The 23,605-nt window shown below is 43.1% G+C and overlaps 1 protein-coding gene across 4 annotated transcripts in view; it reads right to left on the reverse strand.

Annotated features, from left to right (window-relative positions):
- Positions 1 to 8,492: 8,492 nt before the first annotated feature.
- The window catches only part of MYO1B (myosin IB), a 113,262-nt gene continuing 98,149 nt past the window's right edge, over positions 8,493 to 23,605 (reverse strand). For all 4 annotated transcript variants that reach the window (XM_055811731.1, XM_055811730.1, XM_005241317.4 and 1 more), the window contains 7 exons: positions 21,456 to 21,530; positions 20,916 to 21,050; positions 19,903 to 20,009; positions 16,790 to 16,922; positions 15,067 to 15,219; positions 14,042 to 14,169; positions 8,493 to 11,477 (listed from right to left, as the gene is read on the reverse strand). In XM_055811731.1, coding sequence (XP_055667706.1) covers positions 11,354 to 11,477; positions 14,042 to 14,169; positions 15,067 to 15,219; positions 16,790 to 16,922; positions 19,903 to 20,009; positions 20,916 to 21,050; positions 21,456 to 21,530 — 855 coding nt within the window. In that variant the 3' untranslated portion in view covers positions 8,493 to 11,353. The remainder of the gene's footprint in view (positions 11,478 to 14,041; positions 14,170 to 15,066; positions 15,220 to 16,789; positions 16,923 to 19,902; positions 20,010 to 20,915; positions 21,051 to 21,455; positions 21,531 to 23,605) is intronic.

The following is a 23,605-nucleotide window of genomic DNA, read 5'->3' on the forward strand; positions in this document are numbered from 1 at the left end:
GTATTCCATTTCATCTTCATGGCAGGAAAAGCAACTTCAGTTTTCTATCTTTGTTAGACTCTTCCGAGCGGCGCCTGGCAGGGAGATATTCAGTGGAGACAACTGTGCTGGTGGTTTTGGGACAGAGCATCAGTCTGTCAGCAGATTTAAATCTGTTACGAATGCTATTCTCAAGACATCACGCAGGATCTAAACTTCAGACCAACAGCTCAGCACAAAATTTCATTGTGAAACCAGAGCCTTTTCATATTTCGCCTATAACACTCCTAAAACATTTGCATTTTCCATTGCACCCCGCTCCGTTTCTTTGGTTTTACTCTACCCCTAAATTTGCTGCGTGTCTCAGATTTTGACATGGGGAAGGAACAGCTGCACCTCAGATGCTTTGCCAGCAAAACTCCACAGCCACACAGCCCCACAGCAGCCAGGGAGAACACAAAAATGAGCATCAGCTGATGAGCTGCCTGATGGCAGTGGAGCCACAGCGGTTCTGGTCAGTGGGTCGGTGGGTGTGTGGAGTTCCCCATCAAGCAAAAGGCTTCAGAGGAGACTCTGGCACTCAGGACTGGGACTTAAACCGAGTGCGTACGTTAAAGTGCTGACCACCTCAACTCTGCTGAAAGTTTAAATATTGCTGGTCTCCAGAATGAATGGTCAGATAAAAGAAATTGCCATATTAAGGTTGAAATCATCGCCCATAAAATGACCATCACAATGCTTAAGTTGAGCTCATGTTTCCAAGATCTTCCCCTAAATTTGCTGGCAAGAAAATCTTAAGTCAGTATACATGCCTGCAGAGCTGCACTTCGTGCCAGAATAGGATAGAATCTATCGCTAACTCAAGAGAAATACGAACAAATAGCACACAGAAGGGTAGATTTTGTAACGATGACATTTCTTCCAGTAGTAGACAGACTCAGGTCACTTTTACATATTTAGTGTCTGTCAAATGCGAAGGGCTGTTGCCAGCTAGCAAAGCGCACGCGTTCTTACTCCGGGCACGCCAAACATTTCCACAGCCTGTCATTACCCGCAGCTTTTATCATCTCTGCCACCAGATTTGCAATTCATTGCTGCAGCATAAGCAGACTGTAACAAATCATCTCCTCTCACCACCAAAAACCCCACTTCCACTCATAACATAATGACAGGACAAGAGGAAACTGCCTCAAGTTGCGCCAGGGGAGGTTTACGTTAGATATTAGGGAATATTTCTTCACCAAAAGCGCGGTGAAGCCCTGGGACAGGCTGCCCAGGGAGGTAGTGGCATTATCATCCCTGCAGGTGTTCAGAAACCACATAGATGCGACGCTTAGGGAGATGGTTCAGTGGTGGGCTTGGCAGAGCTGGGTTAACAGCTGGACTTGATGGTCTTTAAAGGTCTTTTCCAACCTGAATGATTCTATGATTAAACTACGGAGCTCTCAAGAGGGACCTGACCTCGCCAAGCATTGCGGCGGAGGAGAGTCCTGGGACATTCGCTGGCCCCAAGCCTTCTGCCTAGGAGACAACACACAGAGTACCAAACCCCTGTGTGGTGGTTGCCCCCGGTTGCCCCCACGTTGAGGAAGGAGGGTCAATACTGCACCTTGCAGCACCACGAGCAGACGTTGGAAAAATCAATGGTGGCACAGGCTAAGCATGGCCAGTAGAGAACTGCTGCTGTCAAGGATGGTCTATTGTGGTAAAGAGCTCTTGGTGTTACTGCTGTGTGTTTGTGAGCTAGCTTTCCCCATGGTTAAAAAAAAAAAAAAAAGGTCTACAAAGACAAACTTGCAACAACCAGTGACACCAGGGAACAAACTATGAGGTTCAGGGCGTGCAGGAGGCAGTTTTTCACGTCGATGGCTGGTGGTCAGCTCAGCTGGTGCTGGGGCTGGGGAGGCTGGAAACGTGGTTGCTCGGAGCTCTTAGGAGGAGGAAGGGTCATAAGAAAAAAGCCTGGAGACCCATGGAAGGTTGGAGAACACACACGCGAAAAAAGAGCATGTTGCGTCCAAAGGAAGTTCAGCAATTTTCCCAGCTCATTGGATTGTGGGAACTTTGCTTTTCCAGGGAATAACTACGCTATTTTTAACATTTTTATTATTCAATTTGTCACGAGCCGTCTCAGGAGACTATCAACAATCGTTTTCAAGCAGCATCTGACCACAAACACTTTTCCACATGTGATTTAGAACATCTGGAGCGCAGCAGTTGGCTTTCGGAGCATGCCAGCACTGTGCTGCCTCCCCACATTTCTCCTTCCTTCCATCTTCACGTGCATCGTCAGGCTGTGCTCAGGGGGCTCCAGCAGCCAGGCTCCGGGGCCCTGGCGATACCTCGTCACGCCGCATTCGCTGTGAAGTGCGTGGGGAGAGCGGCCACCGCTGGCTTTGCGCAGAAGCATGGCCAGGGATCGCCGGCAGCGCATTCCCCGCGTCACTGAGCTGCATGACTTGCACGTTGTGCGTCCCACCAGGACCGGAGATGCGACCCTTGGCCTGGAGGTGGGCCAGGCAAGGGGTCCTGCCAGAGCGTGCACTGCCCACCACAGCCGCAGACCGGGAAGGGGAGGCGCGCGCCTCGCGCCGCACCGGCTGTAGGCACTAGCTCTGCGTTTGGTGCACAGATTTCTCCCACAACCTGGAGAGACCTTTTTACCGGATTTATCTGGCAGGTAAATTGTGAATTCAGAAAGCGGTTCTTCAGCAAGCCTGAGGAGGGAATGGGAAGAGATGAAAAAGGAATCCAGGCAAATAGCAGAGGAAATGACATTATGATCCCAGCTGGAAGCTCTGTAATGATCTGCTTGGTGTCTGCACAGAAACCTGCATGAGAACGGGGAGAGGTTCTGGCCCCCGTGGAGCCGGTGAGACGTTTACCATCAGCTCGGGAGCAGGCAAAGGTTTCACACAGTCATTAATTTTGTGTTCCTCTTTAATTTCTCTGAACGATCCACACGGATGCGGTGCAATCATACAGTAGCCTGCAGGCACACAGTGCTGATGGACATGGCTCAGCGGTGGGCTTGGCAGAGCTGGGTTAACGATTGGACCTGATGATCTTAAAGGTCTTTTCCAACCTCAGTGACTCTATGATTCACCCCGCCTTTTGCCTTGCACGTCTGGCTTCCCCACACGCCTTCCAGAAGCTGTGCTCATTAGGACACACACGGCGGTGCCCCCAGTGCTCCCCCACCACATGCCACGCTAATCCCCGTTTGGAACAATAAAGTCAGCACCAGCGGAGAGAGAAACCTTGAGCTGCACTTTGTAAAAAGCGTGACATTAGAGCCAGATCTGTACCTACCACTTCTCCTTTCTGTTTTCAAAGAACAGCTGGAAAATTTGGGGGACATTTGTCTGTCTTATGCTGGAAAACCTGGGGGTTTTTTGGCACATGGTGCCTTTTAAGAGAGCTCACCCAGTCCTTGGAACCCGTCGTGACCGCGGAAAGCGCAGCAGCTCTCCTGGCGTGTGGTTTTGCATCACGCCCGAGCTGGAGTCACAATCCCAACGTCTTCTCCCCTGTCCAGCCTGGTGGGGCTGCGCAGGGACCCGCACCCCCCAGGGACCGTCTTATCAGCCCTGTGGCACATGGCCCCGGTGACACGGCTGGGGCTGCGGGCAGGGGACCGAGGACCAGACCGGTGCCGCGGGGGCAGGAAACGCGCTGGTTTGGCTGATGCCAAAACACGGAACCACAGCCTCAGTTTTACTTTTCCAGCCATTTTGGGGAAAGAAACAGCTATAAATACAGGTCTCGTTTGTAGTTGCTAGGATCCATTTTGGGGGTTTGGGGTGGGGTTTTTTTGGCTTGGTTTGGCTTGGTTTTGTTTTTTTTTTCCCAATACTGAGAACTGTTTTCAACTCCATTACTAGTCAGTTCACTCAAAAAAAAATAAAAAAAAAAAAAAAAAAAAAAAGGAAGAAAAAAGGAAATCTGTCCCTCTGTGTAAAATTGCATTTTTTCATAAGGAAAAAGACGCATCCTTAAAGGCACAGTGACCTTTGTGTCACATTGCAAGTGCAACAACCAAAAAAAAGAAGAAAAAAACCAAACTCCAACCACCCAAATTAAGGTCTCTCCACAACAGACCAAGCACTATCTCCAAAGTGGCCAGATCCCTTAGATGACAAGGAATTGCATCTAGTGCATGTGCCATGCCAAAGCTGTTTGCACATCACGCACATTTCTGTTTCTCTGAAGCACATACCAATGCACACCCTGGCTGAGGACACCAAAAGCAGCTTCCCAGGTGCCATGGTGAGAGCAGCGTTTCCTCAGTGCTGCCCTGCCACGTCCCAGCAGACACATTTCCCACTGATTAAAACTGTCATCAGTATTGAATTTGGCAACGACAAGCTCCAAAAGCCGTATGCTGGACCTCACAAGCCACCCGTGAAGCACAGGATGCCATGCTGACCGATCCTCTGGGTTTGGAGCCCAGGTCTTCCAGATGGAAGAGGCAAAGCAGCTAAAACCTGAGGCAGGCGGCTGCAGTTCAGCAGTCACTAGCAAACCCCTGATGCCTGGTAGCTCAAGAGCCTTTTCCAGATGCTTCTGACCCAAAACACTGCTTTTGATTTGGTCTCCCACCAGAAAAGATTTCCCACTCCTCCTTACATCCCACCAGTTTCCAGAAATCCCCCCACCAGCATGACCCAACCCTAGCAGAGGTGGGCAGAGAGGTCTCGGGGGGGCTGTAGGACATGCTGAGGTAATGACTGAGAAGACATCCAGCACTGCCAAACTGAGCGCAAGGAGAAAGCCGCACGGAGGGAAGCCTCTAAGTAACACCATGGACCAGGATTAGCACAGCAACACAAAAATAGATCAAATCTACAAAAGGCTTCACTCCACCCTGGCTGAAGGAAGATATACATCCCCACCTGCCGCATCCTGGGGTCTGGCAGCTGGAGAAGATGCTCTCCTCTCTTCAGAAAGGGTTTCCTCACCCCCCTTGTACAGAAGAGTCTGAAGATGGGACTGAAACTTGAAGCACTGATCTGGCTCACGGTTTCCCTTCATTTTCCAATTTCATCTTTTGTTTGTTTGCTTTATCCAGAGAAATCCTACCTCCGCCTCAACAGAAGGGAGCAAACCACCCAGGCAGGATCCAAACCCACATCCCAGGGGCACGCGTAGGACATCCCGTGATGTCAATAACTCAATAGCATTCAAATCAAGGATGGCCGGGGAGAACAGCTCGGTGCCAGTGACGGGCTGACCGTGAGCTGGAAACAAGCCTGCTTCTATCTTGCAATGAGTTTGTGGTTGGTTTAAAACAAATGCCTCTTTCCTGTATCAGAAACAGCTGAAATCTTCTATTTCCTGCATTATCCCCAGAACAGCTCATGACAACTCAAGAACCTGCCATCACAGGGCCACAATCCCCATATAATATTAAGATTTTGGGGATGCAATCAACACTTGGACTCTACCATTGCAAGCTCATCCACAACCTTTGGATGTTAACATTTAATTTTTAATAACAATCAATGGCTTATGGTGATTTTGATCAGACAGCATTGCTTTGAACACCTCCAGCTGGAGTCTCCATGGTTAAACTTACGCCAAGGTCCCTTCCCATAGCTACAGCAGCATACAGGCAGTAAAAACACACCTAACTGTATTTGCAGCTATTTCATGCTCCTTTGCATCTGAATATACACGAGCTCCCCCTCCTTTTGGCACCACAGTTTGAAACTCCCTACTTTGTATTCTGATGGATTCCTTTTTTCAGGCTACGAGAAGCACGTACAGCAACCTTGAAGGCTGCGTGCCGCGAACCAAGCCAGCAGGGACTTCATCACTTCACTTCAAGTGGATTTCTCGTCTAACAGGAAGAGACAGAGCACACAGCAACATCTGCTTTTCATGTTCCAGGCTTCCGTTTTGCTTTTTGTTAAGAGTTTTGGGAAAGACCGGTGGTACCGATACAGCCAGCAAGTCAACTCGAACGGGAACAAAGCATCTTTCATTAAAAACAGTTCTTGGTTAGAAGGGAAATGAAACGTTTCCTGTATGTTCAGCTGAAACCAAGGTGCCAAGATGCAGTGGTAGATAATGGAAGGAAATAACCTAAAGGAATACATTGCTGCTTTACCCTGGAGACATCTGCCTCCCTCTACCACCCAAAGGACATCAAGGGGCAGGAGGAAACCAGAACGTGCTGAGAACCAGAGTGGGAAACGGCACCCAGCACCTCAGGGGCACCCAGCACCTCAGGGGCACCCAGCATCGAGATACTGGTGGGGAACAGATTTGTAACGTCCAGAAGGGTTTTGCCAGCCCAGTAAAAATCACCCTTCACTGTGCAAACAGCATCATCTCCGGCTGCCGGGGAGCAGCCCAAAAGGCACGCGATGATTCTGAGGGTGGAGGCGAGACTGGCACCCAAGTCCCAGGTCTGGGCAAGGGCTGCTACAGAAGGAATCCCCACAGATCCCCAGTACTTTGCCACGTTTCCAGGGAAGAAAATTCCCTGGCCAGAGGAATATTTAGTTTTTATCTTTTTTCCAATAATTAAAAGACCATAAACAGTAGCAAAGAGATCCTTACCTTGGGTTAAGTGCAGAGTGCAGCCTTCGAAATCAGTTGAATTATTAAGAAGAGATACTCAGGTTCTTCAGATTTTCCTTTTCACTCACATATAAAGCCTTTTGTGTTTCATACTTCAAAATTTTGCTTAGTTCATCCACAATCAGTTGTCAATGTCCTAAAAGTTCAGGATGAAGGAGAGAGGGAGTCTGTTCCTAAAAATTTTATGACTCTATTCATCAATTGATCATAATGCAAATGAAAACTGCAATAGCCTCAAACTGTCCTGATCCCATTTGAACTAAGTTAAAGCCTGAATACCCAACTCACCCCTGGACGTGAGGGAACAGGAGCAGAACTGGTTCTAGCTGATAACCAGATTAAGCTGATATTCCCCTCAGCCCTAACCCTTTAAATAGCACTAGCTGACCACAGACAAATACCGCCAGACATGAAATAGTGATGTGTTTCCTTAAAAACAACAAATTCATAGGAGCACTTCTTTTCCTCTTTGCATTACAGCTATTTTTTTGAGACCGGCCAATGCAAATCTGCCCAAACCTTATGTCAATACATTCTTACAATTATTTACAGCAACTATAAATTTACCACAATCCTTCACCCTCTATATACTCTGCTTCAAAAGAGCAGAAGAACTGAGAGATTCAGTGCTGCTGAGCTTTTCCGTGCAGGGTGTGTGGGTATATTTTATATATATATATATATATGGTGTGCTTAAAGCAGCGACCGCTGGTACCTACGATGCTGCAGCAGAAGCAAGTGCTGCTCTGCCAATGCATTTTTTTCTTCCCATACACTAAACCTCCCTTTAGCTACATCTCTAGAAGGAAAGACTCCAGTTAGTCATAAAATGGGAAGTCTCACTGTAACTGGGACTGACATGCAAATACTGTTCTCTTTGAGGGAGGATGCCATTGCCTGAATTAAGTCTTTAGAAACTACTTAACAGACAATTTCAGACAGACAGGTCTGCAGGGCAAATTAGCAAATATCGTGCTGGAAGGGCTACAAGATCGTGCAACATGCCAACAACCTTTAGTCACATTTAACTGGAAGGTCACGGGGCAGTGACATAACACACAATTCTTTTAAACTGCAGGATTAAAAGCAGGATCCAGAGAATTCTGATCACTTTGAGGGGTTTTATGAACGTCGGTAAAGAACTGTCCCTCCCACTCACAGTCATATGTCTATGTAAGCTACAAAATACTCTGATCAGGATGGCTAGGATAGCCAGAACTCATCCGTTAGCGACGCTCAGGATCACTTCACATTCATGCTCGTCTATATCGCTGTAAGTTGGCAGCACCTCCATAAAACACTTCCAGTTGTCTTCGAAACGTGTGTTTGTTGGAATGATCTCATTTTGTATCAAAATTTTGCATGATTTTTTCCATTATTTTCCCAGAACGGTTTAGAAAAAGGCTCTCATTTTAGTAATTAAAACAAACCTAGATTAAAATGAAAGGATGCATTTTCTGAATTTTTATTTTAGCTTCTTTCTTCCCTAATTTGTACAACAAACATTGACATCAATGAATCAGGATTAAAATTGTTAAGGATAAAAAGAGAGAAAAAGATCACAAGACAAAATGTATGAAGTGTGATAGGTTTGGGGCTCAAAGCCGTTTTTTAAAAATCAGGTTAACCTGGCTATTAATACTGTTCTTAGGGAATCAGTCCAAATCCTAATGTCAGGAAAGCTGAGTTTGCAGACTTGTCAGAGACAACTATGTCAAGGAAAGGACTTGCACTGAAGAATTGCCCCGGAAAAGGTTGCGGTGAATCACTGAGGAAGACATGCTGCCTCTTACAGAATCACACACCAAATACAAATTTCTTCTCTCTCCACATCACACACCAGAGCTGCGCATATTTAATTACAACCCAGCCACCTGCTCTTTTTAGATTTGACGACAGTAAGGAAGATACAGATATAGAGAAAGTATAGGTCTAGGAACAGAATTTTATTTAATTCTAGAAAGTATCATGCAACAAATATCTTTTTTTTTTTTTAAATGATCCTTGCCCAGCTTTCGGATAACAAAATTTACAAGTGAAAGGATGTGTAAGGTTAGCACCATAGGAGAAATAGTCTTCTCTTTACAACTCCATTCAATAGACAGTTATAAAAGAAAACAGAGGAGAAGAAAAAAAACAACTAGGTGACCTTGCGTTTTCATTTTCCACATCCTAGATACTTAAATTTAAACACCAAGATACCAAGACTCTCCTAGCATATCTAAATAATACACATTAAGCAAAACTTGTTCTGTACATTGGGAAATATTTGTGTCGAATGGTAACGATCACAAAGGACCAGCTAATATGCAAGGTGAAAACTGCAAACGTTCCAGGGAAAGAAAAGAAACAACAGAACCCGAAGTGAGGAATTTGTCCCTCTTACAGTCTTTTGCAGATATGGCTATCATGACTTGCAAACACCAAAATAAAAAATAATAATTTAAAAGGTATGTGTACTGGCTCTCGTTGGGACAGATCAAACATCCTAACGTTATCCCATAATACCCTAATTTCACAGGCCAAATATACAGCTGTACTTAATCTGAACTCTCCCATTTCTGACCTGCAAGCAACTACAGGAGTACATTAGACTTCCCATTTTTCCTTACTTTGGTCTGCATTTTCAAAATTCGCTCCTTGTGGTTCTTACTATAAGGTTTTCAAGATAGTGAACAGTTTTTCAAACCCTCCAATCTTTACCGAGCAGGAATTCCAACATGGGATTTAGGAGTTTTACATGCCACAGTGTTATGTGCTGTCTTCTTAAGGCGATGGAACAATTCCTGTGGAGCAACTGAATCCTGCATTACAAATCCGTACTAACATTGCCTTCATAAGCATCTCTAATTACAATACATGTAAAACCATTTCTCTGTTATTGAGCTGTTATAAGCTGACTCAGTTATTAAAGGAAGGCTTCAAGCTGAGACAATAAGGAGGAGGCAACCTTTTGTCATCTCTCGGGAGATACATCTTTTGATTACTCCCACCTTTCAAGGTCACACACGTGGACTTTTAACGGCAACGTTCAAACAACCGATTGAAACAATCGTTTATATGCAACTCATAGCAAAACAGTTTACTTTAATCCCAAAGCACAATGTGGTACAACCCAAGCCAGCTGGTTTTTTTCAGCCTGATAACCATTAGCACTAGAACATCTATGGCAGTAAATGCCGTTTGAATGCAGAACGCCAACATCAGTGCCAAACTACCCAGAGGAGCCTTCGCAGCCATGAGTGCTACATCACTTCACCACCCGGAGAGTAACGAGACTCTGAACTTTTCTTTATCTTTCCTTTATTTATGCTTGGACTTCCAGCACTGCACATCAGATACCCAGGGACTTAATCTGTCCTATATCAGACTGCAAAAATACAATGCTTTCTCAACTGTCCTTGCATCAAACAAATCAAACGGTCACATCCAACAAACCCTTCACTTGAGTAGTTGCTTCTACCTAAAAATGCGTCTCTCCTCTTAAGGATTTCAACTAATGCTTCTGGCTTATAAAAGATTAAGTGCAATCAGTTACACTGGAAAGTTTATCATGCAGCTCTTGATTGTATTTTCTGTGCACGCATTTACATCAGGCACACGAGTTATATAAAATAGTTTGGAGTACAAAAATATGGTTATAACATAGGAGTACCAAACAGCACAGAATTAGAACAGTTTTATTACCATAATACCAATTTATATACAGACCCTCATTTTTTTTTTTAATTTTAAGTATTCTTCCCGAACTGACAACTGTAGTGTACACTCTAAAAAACTGCAAATTAACAACACAAATCTATTTTAACCCCTACACTATGCAGTCTGCACCAATCTTCTCTCTTGCACACAAAAATGTATTATAAATAATTTTTCACAAAATGTCACGTATGTTTTATTGCACATTGTACATGCCAATATCTAAAGGAAAGGCTCAAACCTCTTGCTTGATAACTAACTGTTTAAATACCTAGCATTTACTTGTGTTATGAATACTACTGCATTTTTCAGGCTCTAATCTTAACTGATAATTTAAAAGGAAAAATAGCAGAACAGAAAATATGCCTCAAACTGTATAGCTTTTGCAAAAGAAACGTGCTTTTTTAATTTTACTGATTCCTACTGTATAAAGTCATTAAAAACATCTGACCTAATTAAGAATCCTGTGTCAAAACTTCTGCGGTTTTTACTACAAAATTATGCATAGAGCTGCTTGTATCATCATATATTCCTTCTCTTTTGCAGAATGAGGTGCTCCTGTGCTGCAGTGACTTACAGATGGAGTCACACAGGTCGTAGTGCTACCTACAGGGGTCCGTGTGTCAGCCTCCACCTGCCGGGGGCCACCGCAGAGCCGTCAGAGCACCACAACAGGTCAGTACAAAAAGACACTGGGCACAAGTGGCCATCAAGCATCAAGGCCATGTATAGTTCCTGTTAAGCGGATCTCTAGACTAAGGAGTATGAGTAATTTATCATTAATATGCGGGGTTATGGTATGCTGCACTAAAATACGACCGCTAAACAAAAAGAACGATTTGTGTATGACAGAAATGGGCCAGCTGGTAAAAATGCCTCACTGGGTAAAAATCTGCATGTTGAGGGTTAGAACTCTGGCATGAACAAAAAGATTAAAAAAATCGATCGATCAAATGTTTTGCCAAGGGTTTCTATAGCTATTAGCCATCAACAGCTCCAGAAAGGGATAAAACCAGCAAAACCAAACAACTAAAATTGCACTATTACAAAGAAACAAGTCCGTGAAAGGGAGAGCCACCAGCCGCCGTTACGGGACAGCCACTTCGAGAAGCCGATTGTTTTTTCGCTTGCAAGTTGGGATGTTGCCGTTTTTCTGGCTGCCTTGTATGAACTTCACACACACTTTGTCTTGCCTGAACTGGACCAGAAACCTAGAAGAGGGAACATGATACAATTTAAGTTAAAGGCGGAAAAAAAACACACAAGAAGGAGAAGTCTTTCCCTGATGGTTCTGAGCATCACCCCAAAAGGATGTCATTTTCAGGTCTGCATTAGTAATAAGAGTAGAGGAATTAAAAAAAAAAGAAAAAAGCCATAGGTTGTGGCATTGCTTGAGTGTCCTTCAGGTAGTATCTCTTAATTATTGTCTTCTGCTCGTAACTGTGGGCCTTTTACAGTAGTTAGCTACTCCTTTAGAAAGCAGGCAGATGAAAACAGAATTTCTAATGTACCAGGAATGCAGCAAAGACTATTTCCAACTGCTTCACCATCATCCAAAGGGACTTTGCTGTTTTCATGGACGGAAGCTGAATACTTCTATAGGAACATCAGGAGCGCTTGCCTTCTGGTTTACGCTTAATATATCTGGTATTTTAGCAGCTCTCGCATTTCTGATCTGCAGTCAGCCTTTACAGCCCCCTGCTCGGCGGCTGGGGAAGTTCTCTTCCTTGCCAGCAATCTCCAAATTTAGCTATTTCCTACAGTCCAGAATAAATTAATGTGGATTTGACTCTTCACTTTTTACTGGAAGAGAAATTCCACTGAATGTGGAGAACTGCTTTAAAAAAAACCCCCAAACCAACAGGCTCCTGGGGAGCCTCAAGCTTCTCACTGGCGAGCAAGATCAGAAGCAACAAACAGGGCAGCACTGCCTTTTGGCTCACACGCAGCGGCCGCTGACCTAAAAAGTCCTTTGTAATACAGCAGATTTTCCCTTTTAGGATCCTTAAAAAGTCCTTCAGCAGAGGCCAAAAACTTCAAAGAATGTGTCCTGCCGCCGGAAGCCACAAATCAAGCTGCGGCCGAGCTCAGGGGAGGAAGCGCCCGCCGCGCAGAGCTGCCCTTCGCTCCCGCCCTCCTGCTGCGCGGCCCAGGCGCCCCATGGTTTAACTTGTCTGGTGCTGCTGGCCATGCCAGCACCCAAAAAATCCTCCGCAGGTCTCAGCGCCATCATCTCTTGTCACCAGCGCTGCGTTTTCCTCATCACATTGTTCCAGTATTACATATATAAACAGTACGCATGTGTGTATATATATCTATATGAAAAAATGTCTTATTAGACATAGCCCTGCACCAACAGTATTTTTGCTTATATCAACTCTCCTCCCAAAAAGCAGTGTACAGCAGTCAAAATAAGGTCACATTTTCTCATCAGTCCCTAGTTGTGCTTGTACCTAAACTCTAGCGGGGAGACGAGAGTCCCGCTTCACCATCAGCAGAGACGGAACTGCTAACAGCTTCAAATTATTTAGTCTGAATAAACTCAATAGCAATACACACTTCAATGTTTTTAATCTGCAAGACAAGAAACAAAACCACATCCCAAAATACAAGCCGCCTCCCAGAAGGCAGACCGCTTCCAGACCTAAGGCAGGCCAGACTAGTGCAATGCACGCTTAAACCTCATTTTAGTAGTTTATTCCTTTGTAGCCATCATTAAACTAGAAACTGACTGGGGACAGCCCCACTCTTTTAGAGGCTACAACAGACACCCTTCAGCAAATTAAATCCCAGCTGGTAACGGAACACCGGGAAAAGGCAGATATCATTTTCAAGGAAGGAGCAAAATCAGCCTTAAAATAAAAATCCAGGCAGATATAAACTGTACTCGCCATGGTGACTCTAGAACACAAGCAGTGCGCTGCAGCCAGCTAACAGGTTCAGGTTGTGCCTACAGAAATTTTATTTCACTGCGGTCAAAGGGTTCCAAATTTTCTTCTTTATTCAGAATGAATAAGGCCACCAAATCAACAGCGCTGAAATCTGGGGGCACTTCACACAGCAAACGAGCATGTAGCAGTGGTGGGTGAAGCGAGGGACTCTTACTCAGCAGGCTTTAGGGGCTCACACGCACGGTTTTATTCCACAGCTATAACCACTGCAAGTGCAGTCCTTACCTAAGGCCAAAATATGAAACTGCACCAAGCAGAAGGAAGTACTAATTTGAGACACCAGCTTTTTATCAAACAAAGCTTTTTAACAACCAAAGAAGCCACAACGATGATAGGTGGATCAACCACCAACAGCAGGAATTTTCAGAATATGTTTTGCACCTTCACAAAAGAGAAGGCAGAGTTTTAAAGACCTGCAATACCAGCACCAGTGACACATGTACTCGGGGAGGAGCTTTTCATTCTGTTTTCACTAGAGTCCACTCTAACCAATAAACATCTCACAGGAATACGTGGGCTTTTCAGTCACACGCAGAACGATTCTCTCAGACCTAGTATCTCTGAATTAGTTCTCTGGCAGCAATTCTGCTTCATAGCCCTGTTTGAAACTACCTTCGGAAGAGCACATTTTCTCCAATGGCTTTCACAGAAATAAGAGCCAAATAAATGCTAGAAATAAGTACGCATTGACAATTGGGATCCTTATTTACAAGAATGGTGTTAAGAGAAAAGAAGCATTAGCTACACAACAGGGTTCTGTTTTTCTAACATTTTTAGCACGTTGCATTGAAGGACATGCACTTTTAAGCAAACAAGAAACGTACTCATCGGATATCTCAATGTTGAGCTTCTGTTTGGTTTGGCTGAGAGTCGTGCGGTAAAGTTTGGTGGCCATTTCAATCAGGTGGTCGCTGCTGAGCAGGAAATCTCCTTTACCAGCTGCTCCCGAACCCTGAAACAGACAGGAAAGTAGTTAGGACCACCAAAACCTAGAATACAAAAAACAATAAATGCCAGCCAAGCCGGAGGTTTTACAAGGAGCCTTCTCTTCCCAGTGCAATGGAACAAGAGCCTTTAAACTTGGAAATTAAATAGGGATGTGGTGCACTGTATAGGATCCAAATGCAATTCACTCTCGAAGACACCACAAACCTGTTGAAAAAATTATAAACCCCTTCCCACCCTACAGAAGGGTCACCCTCATCTGTCCTACACAAGGGCAGCATTTCTGTATCCCCCTTTTGGCTACACTGCAGCACGCTTGCAAGATTTTCCAATAGGAACAGAAACCAGTTACCCACACCAGTACAAGGATGAAGGCGGCCAGTACAGACACTAATATGAAGTTCTTCAAATTCATTTAAACTAGAGTAGAAATTCTAGCAGAGCCATGGTAAGAGTGCAGTGAAGCAAGTATAGCACTGAACTAAGTAACCAAATGAGCTGTGCCATAGTGTGGATTTCTGGGCATCCCATAAAGACAGAAATATTCTGCCAGTGTGTTGGGAAGAATTGTGTGAGCAGCTAAAACGGAAAACGGTGCCACAAGGCATCTGAACCAGATTAAAGGCCCATATTACAAACTGAAAACTCCCATCCTGAAGAGGTTACAGTGAAATACAAAGTTTGATTTTCACAAGTAAATCATCGTTCGTAACATAAAAACTGTTCTTACTTGGCTGCAGTAGTTTTAAATCAAAGTTTCTGCAGATACGGCAAAGTTCAATGAACTTCTAAACCCACAGGCTAATGATATTTATGCTTTAATGCTACAAGATAATTAATAAACAATTTTTACATCACTGCATGCAAAACAGTCGTATTATTGTATTATAAAGCCGTAACCAACCTCCTTGAGGTGCACTGCGAAGAAGCCATCATTTTGGGAGCTCATGGACACTTTGGTAACATCTCCCAGTGGAACCTCTGACTTGATATTCCCAGATTTTTGATCCGCAAGGAGAACGTTATTTTTGGTTAGTAAGAAAATCCTGGACGTAGCCTGTGAAAATACAAAAATGCAAATCATTATCCACGCAAAGAGAGAACTGGTCTTTACTGGGCACCTACTGAGACTCCAAGCAGTTCACAGAGTTAATAAGTTTGGCGCACATCAGTAATCATCAACATCTGATGCTCAGTAAAAGCTGCAGATCAGTTAAAATCAGGTCAAATTTATTTACGTGTCTAATTACAGACTGAGAAGCTTAACTCACTCTGGCACATATACTTAGGTATAAACAGTACCTTTAATGACTAGCTTACAGTTATAAAACTCGGAAACTGAAACGCAGAAACTATGCAAATCAGGATAACCTCATTTCTCGGGCTTTGTCAATCCCAGGAGACTCAACGCACCTTTCCAGTGAGAGGTAACTCGGGGCCAAGCCTCACTGCTCACTGTCACCCACCGAAACCGCGTCACGGAACACCACAGATCCAGTAGGTATTTTCAGTGCTATGTTCTCCTCCCTTTCGCTATTGAAATTATTCTTTAGGAGGATAAACATATTTTCCAACAACAAATATTTTTAATGCATGTTCTTAAATTCATCTTAGAAAATAATAATAAAGAGAAACAAGAACTTAAATCTACCTATAGTTGTTTCTCCTGTAAAATTTTAAATAATAAAATCTTAATTATTTTTTTTTTTAATCTTGAGAGCTGTAGCCTATGCAAGTACAGGAAAGATACTGTCTTCATTTAATTAGTTTTTTCTAAACCGGAAAATTAACTTGGCATCAACAACAGGCAACCTAATTTCCCTTTTACAAATGCATAAATGACTTCTGCATTTGAGAAGCTGAGATCTACTACTTCTAATATTTAGACCGATACAGTGAAAACAATGACATTTACTAAGGGAGGATAATACGCCCTGTTCTAATGAGTATAATTTAAATGCAAAACAAGTTCTGTGCTGGCAGAGTAAAAAAGTACCCAGCACATTTAACAGCTTTATTCAAATGATACAAGAAACTTGCCTCTTCATTCCAAAAAGCTTTTGGTATCAGTCAGAAGACAGGCAAAGCTAGCAGAGTATGGTACTCAGAGTTTTAAAACCTAATGAAATGTGATGATCAGGAGCTTGAAGAACAGTGTGAACCTTGAAAGGTTAAGTTTCTAAATACTTGAACAAGAATAATATTCTCTAAATATTTATTTTCTTCAGTTGGCAAACAGGAGATCTGAGTTTGGTGCAGAGACTACATTTAGTTGTGAATCATTACGGTCCTGTTACCAGTTGGTGTGATGACGTTTTAGTTTGGAAAAGTTGCTGAAAACTACAAACCCAAACAAAACATTAGTAATCCTTCTGTAAATTTAAACCAGGTGTTTAAACTTAGGTAATTTTTAGCACATTACATTGAAGGAAATGCATTTTTAAGCAAATAAGGAGGTGTTTAAAATCACCAGTTTACATGGATCCAACATTTCCAGTCTTGTCCTTAAAAAAAAAAGCATTTTGAAAAATCCTCAGACTGTTTAGATGACAAAAAGAAAGTCTCCCACAGTTGATTTATAACAAACATGATCTACCTTTCCAGATAAAACAATTCCATCTTATTACCTTCCCATTGGCTCTATTGATCTTATTCACAACTTCGGCAATAATGATCTTTTCGTCCACAGCATCTTTAAGTTTTTTGTACTTGGGGTTCTTGCTGATTTCCAAGTAAGCCCCTTGGAATGGCTGCCCAACACTGCCCAAGAAAAAGACAAAAAACCCACGAATTAAATATGAATCTCAGGGAAAAAGCAAGCCTCCTGAAACAGCCACAGTCTGCTTCAGGCTTTGTGGGGCCAGGAGATGCACCAAACACCATCTTCAATGACTCTATAGTGCCAGAAGCTTCCTGAAGCTTTGATACACCCTCTGCCACGGAAAGCTGTTTGCTGCTTCATTTTTAACAAAAGAACATGACCCAGAAACCGCTACTTACAATTTCCACCTGTTTCAATCGACAGCAGTGCTGTTATTATTAGGTATTATATATCTAATATAGCAGTACTATTTTATAAGATTATTATATAGTATTGTGTAGAATTATTAATGATAATTAGACAACTGAATAATCATATAAGCGAATGCAAATGGGGCTTTTAACACAGCGTGCATTCACGCAGTGCGCTCTGCCCCCGGACCCCTGGTCGGCACCACCGTGCAGCCGTGTCGGTGTTCACCGGTGCCCTGCCGGCAAACCACGTCAGCTGAAAATAACTTGGGAACTGCTACAGAGTAGCACAGATATATCTCCCAGCACATTATCCCTGAGGAAAGGCAAAAAAAGAGGAGCAGTAAGAAAGAGTATGTGTATTAGAGACAGAATCCTGTATATATTAACAGCATGATGATGGCGCCTAAAGAGAAATTTATCACCGAAGACAGTAATAGGATTTTTTTTTTCCCTTGCTCTGGGAACGTTTTCCAATTAAACGGGCCAAATTGCTACGGATGTCTGACACAAGTACATCCTTGCATATACAATCAATTTTGATTTAAAATCACCAGTAACAGTCTCTGAAGTTTTCTTTCCTGTTTCCACAGTCGGACGCACTTTGACAGCGTTCCGCAGTGACAGACAGGAGCCTGCCCTCGGGACCTGCCGTGTTCCTTAGCCGTGACCCAGGCCTGCCTCCGGACCTTGCCTGCCCATCGCTCCATCTTCACCCACCTCAGGGGGGGACAGCAAGAGCTTCGCCAGCAGTTAACAACTGGCACGCACAGTTGCTGCTTGCTTTGTTTGGAAGCCACTTTAACTAATCGCTTTGATTAAATTACAGTCAAAGTAGTCAATGCAAAGCTTGGCCAAGGGGAGAGCCCAGGAGGAACCAGCGTCTTACGCAGACCAGCCCTCCCTGACTTTAGAGGTGTACCTCTGGCACGCGGGGCAGGGGGGAGAAAAGGAAGGGTACTGGTCTTTTAGTACTCAAAAGAAGTCCCTTTCTGTTCTTTAATTATATTATGCACAGAAAATTAGCCACATCCAATGACTCATTATCATAGTAACTAATCACAAACTTTATACAGTCGTTTCCTCCACCCTTAGGCCGATAAAAAGCCTGACAGGAGCTAATCAGCTCTGAATGCAAGACAAAAACAGATGGAAATGTTTCTAAATGAGTGCAGGGTGGGGAAAGCTCATGTTGGAGCTGGCGTTTTTGTTTGTTTTTATTAATTAACATTATGAAACCATAGTCACCAAAACAGTAGATTCCCTGTGGACTTTGTCCCTAATCAAATGATGATGACTTAGGAGCTAAAACTAAAGGAATCAACAGTTACCCCCTATCGCATGTTACCCCACTTAAGAATGTCTTGGATAAAAGTAACTCGGATATATATTTTGCTGTATATTATTCCATTGTTCGGTCTTGGTGTGAAAAGTACTAAAGCAGGGATATAAATAAAATTCTTTCCTTCCCAAGGAGCAATACGTTGATCAGATGTATAACGACGCAGAGCAAAAACCCCTGCTTGCTCCTAGAAAAGTCCAAAGGCAGTATCCTCTTTTCCCAGCAGGATAAAAAGACATCCTAAAGCAAATAAGGATCAAACCACAAACTAACATACCCAGCCGTTAAATAAGTGATCTACTGAAGGGAAGAAAGAAAAACATCTACTGAGCCTGTTACAGGAAAAAAGGAAACGTCTCAATAACAAATGACACCAAAGCAAACCAGTAAAGCACAGGAACAGCCGGCAGAGCTCGCCCCTGCATGGAGCCGCGCTCATCCACTCCTGCAGACTCCTGCCTCTCCCTCCAGCGAGCCTCGCTTCACAGTGCCTCACTCCTGCTCACCTCAAACGACGCCTTCTCAAGAAAACTCTCCCGAGATGGACAAGACCTTTGTTTTCAAGAAAAATACAATTTCTAAGCTCATATTTACTTTAAATGTCCAATTCAACTCCTTTTGAGGACATCGGATCTCCCTCGTCAGCCTTATTGCATGCAAAATTTGAAAAAATGTGCACTCCTGAAGTAAAATCAGATACCACTGCACCTTTTTGAAGAACGCTAGCTCCACAGATAGTAATGACAAGAATTTATCAGGTTTTAAGAACTCAATAATCCGAGACACCAAAAAGCTTATTTGCAGAGATTTCACATTTTGAAAAAGTCTCCAATTAAAAAATAAAGTTTAAATGGAAATTAACTTCTAAGCACTTTTTTTTTAAAGCATCCTTTCAAAAAGATATATACCGATGTACCTAACTCTTAAATTACCTAGTCTTCATATGAAAGTGTGACGCTGAATGTACCGAGTCCAAACATAGAAGAGCTCCCCAGCACGCCTCAACTTACAGTTCACTCGACAGTTATCGGCTGCAGGAACCAGCGTGATGGAAACTAGGGGAAAGGGTGAGAGTTATTCCCTTCTATGAGCTCTCCAAACTTTTACGATGTGAACAGGTCACGAGGGGTTAGAACAACACCATATTGTGTATCCTGGACAGAAGCGCTCAGCATCGCGGGATCAGCGGGCTGCAACAACCTCTGTGTTAGAAGCAAACTGAGCTGAGTTTCCAGGATTGTAAAGTAAAACGGTGGAGGGACATTGTCCAGCAAGGAAAATGCACCTTCCTGCTTAAGATAAAAAGCAAAATCTTGCTTAGTTTCCTAAATCTCTGTAAGGATACTGAACGTGTTGTACAGTAAAAGCGGTGGAGTCAGTCATTACCTGGCTGGATATAAAGCCTTCTTGTCCTTGAAAAGTTCACTTGCTTCCAGTTTTTCTTCATATATAAGCTTCTGCTGATCTGTGAACTGGTCTCTGTACTTCTTACACTACAAAACACGATTTATTACACACACCAAAACATTATCCTTCCCAATCTGATCTGAAGCAACAGCACCACAGGCTAATGTTTGCTTATCGCTCAAAATGCACATTCTTTGTATACTTCTGAAGTGACTCAGCACCATCCTACGTGCCACTGTGGCACACTAACAAGCAGCAGAGGTGTTTATCTCCCCACCCATTCTAGATACCGGTTTGGGTGTAATTCAGAAGTATCAAAAACATCTCACTTAAGCATGTTGCATTTGGACATGAGCTTAATCCATCAGATACCAGTCTCTGGAAGACTGTGCTAAAAGGGTTCACAGAAACATAAGTATAGTTCCACGATTGTGGAAGTTTCTGTAAGCAGGGAGAAAGAACAAAACACAGCTGAGAGGATGAGTTTTGCAGGCTCAGAAAGAAAATCTGTTCCTCGACAACTCACAGAAAACACAGCCCACAAGGTTAAAACGTCTCATCAGCACTTACACAGATTCTCACCATTCTCTCCATCCGCGGATCCAAACCAAATTTCAGCTAACCACAGTTCACAAGTAAAAAATTCCACCCCGTGTTTCCAATGGTTGCCTAAGAGCTAGTCCCAGCCCTGGCCACGGACACAAGTATTATAAGCTGCCAATTAACAGGCAACAGGCATACTGCTTTAGTGTCGAGTTAAAAGCTGATGTCAGGAAGCAACCTTCTCTCCCTAGCCCCAGGAAGGGGCAGGCAGGACAGCTGTACCCCTCGTAGGCCAAAGACAATAATCAAACCCCTACTTCTTCCAAAGAAATAAAACCATCCTGGCCAGAACGGGAAGAAATACATTCTAAAAATAGGCCCTTCATGAACAAAACTACTGGAAATGATGTGATGAAGCTCTGTACAGACTGGACCAGAATGTGTCCTACCCTCCACAAGTGGAAAATCCTCTTTAGCTCCTTGTGAGTTGAATCCAAGAAAAGGTAAGGTCTTGCTGGCCAGTTTTTATCTATCGGTGATAAAGAAGGCATCTTATTCTTCATTTCCAGGAAGTATTTTTGCATCTGTGATAAAATTGAAGCAAGATGTTTTATTAATGTTCAAATACCAGAGTTATGTCAACCAGCAAGGAAAAGCAGATGCTCTGTGATTAAAAGCACAGTTACCAAACCACAACGCTAAGCTTTCCTAAACCTGAATATGGATTTTAAAAGCCAGGTATATCGAGAAACACAGATTTAGATATCACAGAAGTGTGGCAAATGCTTAGTTAGCACCATTCCCACACCTTCAAAACACTATCACCATCCTTTCCTCACATCAGAATATTTAAGTTGCCAATTTTCCGTACGTTGAGCTTGGACCTTTCCTTACAAAGATGATCAAGGCCAAACTACAGCTGTTACTTTGCTATAAAACAATTTTAAACACAGAAAATCTACATGTGCTTTGTACAGATGTATACATACAAGTCTCTGAAGGGTAAATTCATAAATTTTTCTTCCAGCATTGGCTCTGAAGAATTTCCTGTACTCTCTACGGACCTGAAAAGTAAAACAAACCCTCAAAGTGGGTATGGAGAACAGATTTGTTTGCACAGGTACATTTTTATAAAGCTCTATGGAAGAAAATAGTATAAAAGCATACAAACATGCAAAGTGTTCCCTGAAACAGAAACACGAACTGGGCACACTTAAAATACATGAACCAGACCATGAACCAAGAGGTCAGAAAATTACCTCGCCTGACCTGAGAACAGTCATTTGCAAATTTCACAGAGAACTTGAAACACTTTCCTCTGAAAAGGCAAGCTATTCAAATATGGCTGAATTCACAGCATGACTCCATTTTCATAAGGCTTTTGCATAAAGTCAGACTGGAAAAAGTGAGGTATCGTCAGTGACACACGTTTTATTGTGTCTGAAGAGACACTGAACTGATGTTAATTACACAGTTAAGTGATGAACTGTTTCTAATTTTTCTCTTTGAAGATTCTTAATACACAGAGTTTTCTATAATAACAAAGGGATTTCCTTCCCCCCCCCCCCCCCCTCCAAACAGCCTTATGCATGAAAAAACTCTTTTCACACAAGCAGTCTTCATTCCAAAAGGAAAAAAAGGGTTTTGGTGCTTGGTAAGAGCAGAGAATCAACACAAAGGTCACTTAATGTCAGCAAGCTTGGTATTTGTTTCTAGAATTGGGGGGGGGGGGGGGGGGGGAGGGGGGAAATATATAGAAAAAGTGATCACTGAAAACCATTTTTTGTGGGTGATACTAATTTTTAATACATGCATGTAAATGCAGGTTTCAGAGTACTGGTTTTGCCCTTCCTGTTTCTATCAGTGCTAATTAGCACAGTATTGAAATTCCTCCCTTTGGCAAACGCAGTCTGAGGGAGAGCACAACTGGTCTGCTGTTCGATGTGAAGCCCAGGCTCACATCACCTTAGCTGAAACATCCCCCAGCTTTCCTCAAACTTTGGCACAGTTTGCAACACACCTGCTACAAGTTTGGAACAAAAAATCAGAGAAAACATCGTGGCTTTGCATAATTTACCCCAGAGCAAATTTTGTGGTTTTAGCTCGTTCGCTGTGTGTTACCGAGCTCACTGTAACCAGCAAATCGAGGGAAACCCATAGAGGGAAAAACCCACATCGACTTATAAAGAAAAAGGTCCCTCGGCTTACCCTGGCACACTTTCTGCCCCATACTGAGGGTGATGCATTTTAAAATCAGCCAGCATTATGAAAGCAAGAATCTGTCACTGTTCTGGGATTAAAAAATCCCCCAGAGATAAATCGGTTTTGCTTAATTACACATTAAGATGCATCAACAAAACTGACAGCATTCATCTGTCACCATTGTATGCACATAACTTTTTCCGCTTCACTTTGTAAGAAAAAGTATTCTTCTTCACTGGTTTTCTGTAAAGTTTAGTGCTCTGTAATTAACGTACATCCTTTATTTATTATTCAGGGATGGAAATTAACACACTCAAAGCCACTCCAACCACAATCAATCCCAAATCTCACCACGTTCTCATAGACTCTCTTTAATGATGTTGCTTTACATAATTCTTCATGAGCTGCAAGGTGTGCAAATTAATTTGGAACAAAGGGACTAACACCCCCACCCCACATCCTACTGGCGCTGCAGGGAAGCTGCAAAGCAAGCACTGGGAAATGCAAGCCGTTCCAGAAAAGCCTAAATCTCGGAAGTACCACAAACGCTATTAACATCTACTTCTTGTACAATCAAAAAAAAAAAAAAAAAAGACACAGGAATTAATGGTTTAATCTTGATCACTTGTATCGACTTTAAATCTTCACCTGGAAATGTCATGGGTGAAAATACTTTGCCATCAAATGAGAACTGCCTGTGGCAGCAGTGATATATTGCAATCACAGCCTATGACCTTATTCAGAAAAAACTGCGCCTGCCAGGCGAGATGGAAGTGCTGTTTACACTATTTAAAAAAATACTTTGAAAAGCCACAGCACAGACAGGTGGAAACATACTCCTGCTGTAATGTGCCTTAAAGATTTTTGGATTCACCAGTTTTCATTGAAATGCTGCTGTTTGATATAAAACAGCCTCTGAGTTCTCTCAGGAGGGACA

This window comes from Falco peregrinus, chromosome 8 (genome assembly GCF_023634155.1).
Source record: "Falco peregrinus isolate bFalPer1 chromosome 8, bFalPer1.pri, whole genome shotgun sequence".
In the NCBI taxonomy this organism is placed as follows: domain Eukaryota; kingdom Metazoa; phylum Chordata; class Aves; order Falconiformes; family Falconidae; genus Falco; species Falco peregrinus.